Below are 7061 nucleotides of genomic sequence, written 5' to 3' on the forward strand. Positions count from 1 at the left end.
CTTTCTGCCTAGAGAGGTGAGGTAACGTACAGTGAAAATTTCTCCAAAAAAAAAAAAAATGGAGAAAGCTCTAGAATCTTTGAAAATTAGATCTATATATATGCATATGTGTATATGGGTGTGTGTATATAAGTAGAATAAAATTTTGGGGACCAGCAGATAGTGTAATGGTTATGTCTCTTGACTCTCACATGTCCGACCACAGTTTGAGTCCCAGACCCAGCAGCTTTAAACTCACACTGGCATCATGTGCATCTGTGCCAAAAATTCTGACAAGAGAATGGAAGAGAAGGGATGATGGCATAGCCATCATCCCTGGGGGGTGGTTCTTGCTTTCTGTTTCTCTCTTTGTCTCTCTGGTGAGTGCACATGCCCTATAGCAGAAATCTCTCTCTAAAAAAATAAATAAATAAAATTTTGGCTTGTGATTTGGGGACATCGTAATAGTATGCTGATTGCCAATTTCTGAGAGTTTTTGTTTTTTATTTATTTTTAAAAATTTGTTATAGAGTGTGAGCACATGCAGAAGACAGACAAAGAGGGAAAAGTGAGAAAGCACCCCTCAGAGAGGATGACCATGCCACAACCCCTTCTCCTCCATTCTCCTCACAAGAATTTGGGCATGCAAACACACCCACTTGGCATGTTTCTCAGGCTGGTAGGTCAGGAACTTGAAACATGCAGTCAGTCAGTGGCATATAGCCACCTTAACCACACCACCATACCACTTGGCTGATCCAATAGTTAGTTAGTTGTTGTTTTTTAAATCTGTTTATCTATCTATCTATCTATCTATCTATCTATCTATCTATTTACTTATGGAGAGGTTTTTGCTATAGGGCATGTGTGCTTACCAGAAAGACAGATACAGAAAGCAAGAAATCACCCCCCAAGGAGGATGGCCGCGCCACAATCTCTTCTCCATTCTCCTCTCAGGATTTTGGGCACACACACACACACGCCCAGTCTGAGTTTAAGCCACTGAGTCTGGGACTCGAACTGCAGTCGACTATGTGGGAGTCCAGCAACATAGTCATTCTGCCGACTGCTGGTCCCTCAATAGATTTTGAAATAATGATTTATTTACTTCTGAGCAATCTTTAGTTTAAGCTCCTCCTACCTAAACAATCTATCTTACATAGAAAATAAAACCTTTTTTGTTTTACAGCTGGCCATTACCATTACTTAGAAGAGAAAGCACTACACACAGTTTTAGTCACCTCTGAATCTTCCAATTACTCCGAAGTCTTTTCTGCATGGATTTATAGCCATTGTTGGTGGTAAATATCTCCTTTTTGTAGGCATTAAAAAGAATGGTACTCCGAAGCTCTTTCTCCATGGTTACCTTAAGGAAGAAAGGTAGGATCAGAAAAAGAAAAACAATAAACGACATCCAAAAGAAAGATTCTAAAAGGAATAAACAGTAGCCTTTACTTCTAATTTATCAAGAAAGGGTATATACAACTGCAATCTACCTATGAAATCCTTTAGTTCTCAATGGTTGAAAGTAAAGTACATCATCGTAGTTATAGAAACCTAATGCCAAACCGAACCCAGCCCACCACCCCTTGCTTTTGCTTCCAGTCTCTTGCCCTAGCCCTCCTACCTGCCTATTAGCGAGGCCCTACCTGACATCACTCTGCTTTTTAGCCCTGAGGCTACGTTTCAGATCTGATTCCTTACAGTTAACTATTGTTAATGTAGGGTGTAGTCCTCTAGATTTTATAGTTAATTTTATTTTATGAAATAAGCTCTACCGTACGCACATTTACCATATGTAAAACATTTCTTTTTCACTTAACCTGTATATCTGACATTGTTCCATGTCAGGACACAGATCGACCACATTTTTTTTTTAAAGAGAGATGTTTGGTATAGGGTACGTATGCTTGCCAGAGAGAAAGAAAAGACAGAGAATGAGAAAGTGAGAAATCCCCCCCCCCCCCGGGGGGGGGGGGGGGGCGGGATGGCCATGCCACAATCCCTTCTCCTCTATTCTCCTCTCAGGATTCTGGGCATGCATGTACACCAAGTTTTAAGCCACCAGGTCCGGGACTCAGATTATGTGGGAGTCCAGTGATGTTAACAATTACATAATCAGCTGGTCCTACTATCACATTCTTTTAAACATCTGCATACTACTCCTTTTTACAGATGTATTTAATTTAACTAGTCATATACTGATCGACATCTTTCTTTTTTCAGATCTTTAGGTAGCAAAACAATACCAAAAACATTCTGAACATGATTATTTTGCATTTTATATTTATGGACAAATTCCTATCTTATGTATGGCTGGGTAAATCATTTCCAAATTGCCTTCCAAAAAACTATACTAATTTATACTTCAGTAACACCAATATGTTTCTATGTCTATATAATCCTATTTGCAATCTTTGTCATCTTTGCCAATAAAATGGGGAAAAAAGACTCCTTCCCAAAACAAAATCCTCATTATTTTAACTCATACTCTGAAATTAGGGAGATGACCACCTTTCACTACATACAATGGCCACCTATATTTCTTTTTTTTTTTTTAATTTTTTTTATTTCTTCCATGAGCAAGGCATTAAAAAGAGACAGAGAGATTTAGACAGCACCCTAAGTTGGGTCTCAATGCCACAATCCACTCCCAACTTTAGCCACTCCCAGGTTATGGGCGTACTCGGCATACTGAGAAAGGTCTCCAGACATGAACCCAGGTCATGTCAGCCTTGTAGGTCAACCTTGCAGAGTGTCATGTTTGTTTTCTTTTTTTCTTTTTTGGCGAGAGTTTTGCCTTGGGGTGCATGCACTCACATGGGGAAGCGGGGGGCAGACACAGTGAGAGGGAAATTGAAAAATCATCCCCAGGGGAATGGCTACACTGCAATCCCTTCTCTTCCATTCTCCTCCTGGGCTCTTGGGCACACATACACTGGGCCTGATGTGATTTTCAAGCCATCAGGTCCAGGACTTGAACTGTGGTTGGCCATGTGGGAGTCCAGCAACATAAACAGTACGTCATCTGCTGTCCCCCTCTCCCCACAGAGTGCCAAGTTTGACCACTGCTCCATCATCTGGTCCCTCTTCTCTTTCTTGTCCATAACTCTGCTCATTTTTCTATTGGGTTTCATAATTTTCTAATTGACCATTAAACAGTTTTAAGTTTGTCTTTAGATTTTTCTTCTAAGTAATTTTTTTGGCTTGGTTTGATTTAATTTTGTTGGCCATAGAGATTTTAAGTTTTATAGAATCAAAGTATTAATCTTCTTCTGGATTTCATAACATACTTAGAAGAGCTTTTGCCCATGGTAAGATTATATTGAGTCGGAACCAGCAGTTAGCATAATGGCTATGTCGCTGGACTTCCACGTAGTCGACTGTGGTTTGTGTCCCGGACCCGGTGGCTTAAAACCCATGCCGGGTGCGTGTGCGTACGTGCCCAAGATCCCGAGAGGAGAAGGGATTGCGGCGTGACCATCCCCTCTGGGGGGTGTTTTCTCGCTTTCTGTCTCTCTGTCTCTCTCTGTCTGTCTGGCGAGCGCACGCGCCCCTATTGCAAAACCCCTCAAAAAAAAAAAAAAGATTATATTGAGTCATTGTGAAAGTCATGACACATTTCTGCATATGAAAACATAGAAAAATACATCATGACTTTCCTGATGACCTAATATATCTAACAATGCTTTCCTCCAGCACTTTCATGGTGTCATTTGTTTTTATTTTTATTATTATTTTTTTTTTTGGAGAGGTTTTTGCTATAGGGCGCATGCGCTTGACAGAGCGACAGAGAGATAGAAAATGAGAAATCGCCTCCCCCAGGGGGTATGGCCATGCCACAATCCCTTCTCCTCCATTCTCCTCTTGGCATCTTGGGCACGCACGCACACGTGCCAAGCGTGAGTTTAAGGCGCGGAGTCTGGGACTCGAACTGTGGTCAACTACATGGGAATCCAGCAACACAGTCATTATGCCAACTGCTGGTCCCTCATGGTGACTTTTTATTTAAAAAAAAGTGCTTGTCAGAGAAAGATAGAGAAAAAGGGAGAGAGAGAAAACACCCTCCGTGGGGAATGGTCATGCTATAATCCCTTCTCCTCCACTTCTCCACCCTGTCAGGGTTTGGGGCACACATGCACACATACCTAGCATGTGCTTCTCATGCCACCAGCTCTCAAACTCCAACTATGAAGTCGGCCATGTGGGATCCAACTGCTTTAATTAACAGGCCATGAAGCTAGCCTGATGTTACTTTTTTAACTTTTTTATTATTCTTTTTAGGTTTTTGCCATAGGGCACGTATACTGGCTGGAGAGAAACAGAGAAAGGGAAAGTGAGAAATGCCCCTCCTCCAAGGAAATAGCAATACTGCAATCTCTTCGCCTCCATTATCCTCCTGGGATTTGAGGCACACAAGTACCCAGTGTGATTTTCAAGCGCAGGGTCTGGGACTTGAACTGTAATCAACATGAAAATCCAATGCCTTAACCACTGTGGCACCTGCAGGCCCCCGCCCGATGTTATTTTTAAAATTTTGGCCCATTTGGAATTATTTCGATGAAGATGAGATCAATTCCCCCCTTAAATTACTAACAAGCTTCTCAATGCTGATGTGAAATACCACCTAACAAATACCTATCGCCATCTGGGTGTTACTCTAAATTTTATCACATTCTGTCTACCTGTAAATTCCTGCTCAGTTCCATAATAGCTGGTCCTGCTCAAGATGAAACCCCCCTATTAGCTTTAGTTTGTAGAAATTTCCCTGTCCAGGCTCACGTATTTAATCTTCCAGGTGAATTTTAAAAGCATTCTGTCCGTTGGAACCCCCCATGATCCCACCATTGTGTACAATTATTTTTTAACACTCCATCCCATCCATATGCAAGCCTATTTCCACATGGTATACACAATATTGTATTCTATTTTCTCCAGTTTCCTGGGAAAAAAAAAGTCCTGATGACCAACTCAACCACTGCCCTCATAGGTATCTCATAAATTTTGTTGCCATCATAGAGAGTAATGGAATTACATGCTGCCTTTGCCACTAGTTATTTTTGCCAAAGGACATATTCCTAGGAGCAGGATTCCTAGAAAAAAAGGGAGGAATTCCTTTTGGCATATTATGGCTCTTAAAGGAGAATATAATGAAAGCTACACTGGAAAGCTGTCTGGGAAGTCAACTGCTTATTGTATGTAGCTCAACCCCTGGTGACAACAACAGACTTGTGTTCCCTCAGTCAGAATTACCCAGAACTGGGGCCAGCAGATGGTATGGTGGTTAAGGCAGTGGACGCCCACAAGGTTGATGGCAATTCAAGTCCCTGTCTGTAAATTCTTGCTCAGTTCTGTAATAGCTGGCCCTGCTGAAGATGCAATCCTGCTTAGATGAAATCCTGGTAGCCTGAAACTAACATCCGGCATGTATGTGAGCACGTCCAAAATCTCTAAAGGAGAAGGGATTGTGGTGTGGCTCTCCTCCCTGAGTGGTGATTTCTCACCTTCCCTCTCTCTGTATCTGTCAGTCTTGCTACACCAAGTACACATGCCCTACAGCAAAAACTTTAAAAAATTAAAAAAGTTTACCCAGAACTGAGTTTCCCTGAGGATCAGAAGGGGCTTAGAAACAATAAAAATAACCAATATTTGGGTAATGCTGTCGAACCTTTCTCCCCCATCTTTGCAGTCAAATCAGTCTTTTCTTAGACAAGTGATGAAGAGGGCAAGGGTGGGTAGAATCAATGACAGAATAGAGTGCCTTTCCTCCCTACCCCCCGCGCTCCTTTTTAAAAATGTTACTATAGAGCATTTGTGCTCACTGGAGAGAGAGGAACAGAGAGAGAGAAAGAGAAAGCATCCCCCAGGGAGGCTGGACAAGCCGCAACCCCTTTTCCTCTTGGGATTTAGATCAGGCACCCACACGTTCTCGGCGTGTTTTTCCAGGTGTCAACCCTGACTCCAGTCCCACAGTCGGCCATGTGGGATCCTGGCACTTTAACCGCCGCTGCCCCGGCTCGCCCTCCCACTCCCTTTCGAAAAAACGTCAAGACGACTGAAAATCCGGGTAGCCCAGGGCCATGGAGAATGGAGCCCAGTCCGAGCTCCAGGGCGGGCCTGCACCTACGCCCCCATTTTACCCCCGGGTGGACCTCGGATTTTCCGTAAGCCCAGCCCAGAGGCCACGAGGACAGTGGCAGAGCTCTCTCCAGCTCGCCGGCCTCCCCGAAGCCTCCGCCAGCCCTTCGCCGCCGACCTTCTTACCTGAGGCCCAGTGACCACCATCCTCACCTGACGCCGCCCAGCATCCCGCGGCCAGGTATCCAAGGCCGCTTAGCAACAGCGGCGGCGCTCCGGCGCGACGGGGAGGCGTGGCCCCGGACGTGGCGCTACCTCCGGAGCGACGTGATGACGATAGCGGAAGGCGCCTGGTCGCCGCTGACGTCCAGGATTGGCGGGAGGTAGGGGCGGGGCTAGTGTTGGACTGTACCATTACTTTGCGTGAGGAGTAAACCCAGACACAGCAAAGTTTACCTTAGTGCCAAAATAAACCTATTTCACTTTGTTTTTAAATATCAGTCATCATTAAAGACGGATACTTCCAAGGGCCTGAACTTCGCTCCTCTCACGGGGAAGAAAATAGCGAAGCCTTCCGGCGCCCAGCGGCGAGCCTCGGGGCGCAGGCGCAGAGTAGCCGCTGCGACCTAGCGCGGATTTAGGTCTTTTCAGGAATTTATAAGCTGTGCTATAAGGACTTCTTGCCTACCACGACCTAAGAGGTTTGGGAGTCGAGGGAAGGCTTCCTGCAAGAGGTTGAGCTGGCGTGCTAGCGATAATGCAACCCAAGATGGTTCTTTCTCGTTTATTAACCCCGCATCTTCCAGCTCCACAGTACCAGGCCAGAGCTTCCGGGGAGTCGCAGTGACCCCGCCGCGTTCACACATCCGCAGAGGGGCAGTTAGATCCTGGCTGGATCCTACAACAGTGTAAAAACGTACACTACTGAGTAGGGACTTGTGAGGGGACCGAGCTGGTCAGAATTCTCTGCATTGAGCAGAGAACCGAAAGAATGGTTCTAAGGC

At 44.6% G+C, this 7061-nt stretch overlaps 1 protein-coding gene across 4 annotated transcripts in view; it reads right to left on the reverse strand.

Moving 5' to 3' along the window:
* The window catches only part of IFT52 (intraflagellar transport 52), a gene marked incomplete at its 3' end in the record, with an annotated part of 31817 nt that extends 25431 nt beyond the window's left edge, over positions 1-6386 (reverse strand). For 2 of the 4 annotated variants that reach the window (XM_014587505.2, XM_014587502.2), the window contains 2 exon segments: positions 1221-1345; positions 6244-6386. In XM_014587505.2, coding sequence (XP_014442991.1) covers positions 1221-1345; positions 6244-6264 — 146 coding nt within the window. 4 annotated transcript variants of the gene reach the window in all.
* Between the last annotated feature and the right edge of the window lie 675 nt (positions 6387-7061).

Source organism: Tupaia chinensis, unplaced genomic scaffold, assembly GCF_000334495.1.
Source record: "Tupaia chinensis unplaced genomic scaffold, TupChi_1.0 Scaffold000216_1, whole genome shotgun sequence".
Lineage (NCBI taxonomy): Eukaryota > Metazoa > Chordata > Mammalia > Scandentia > Tupaiidae > Tupaia > Tupaia belangeri.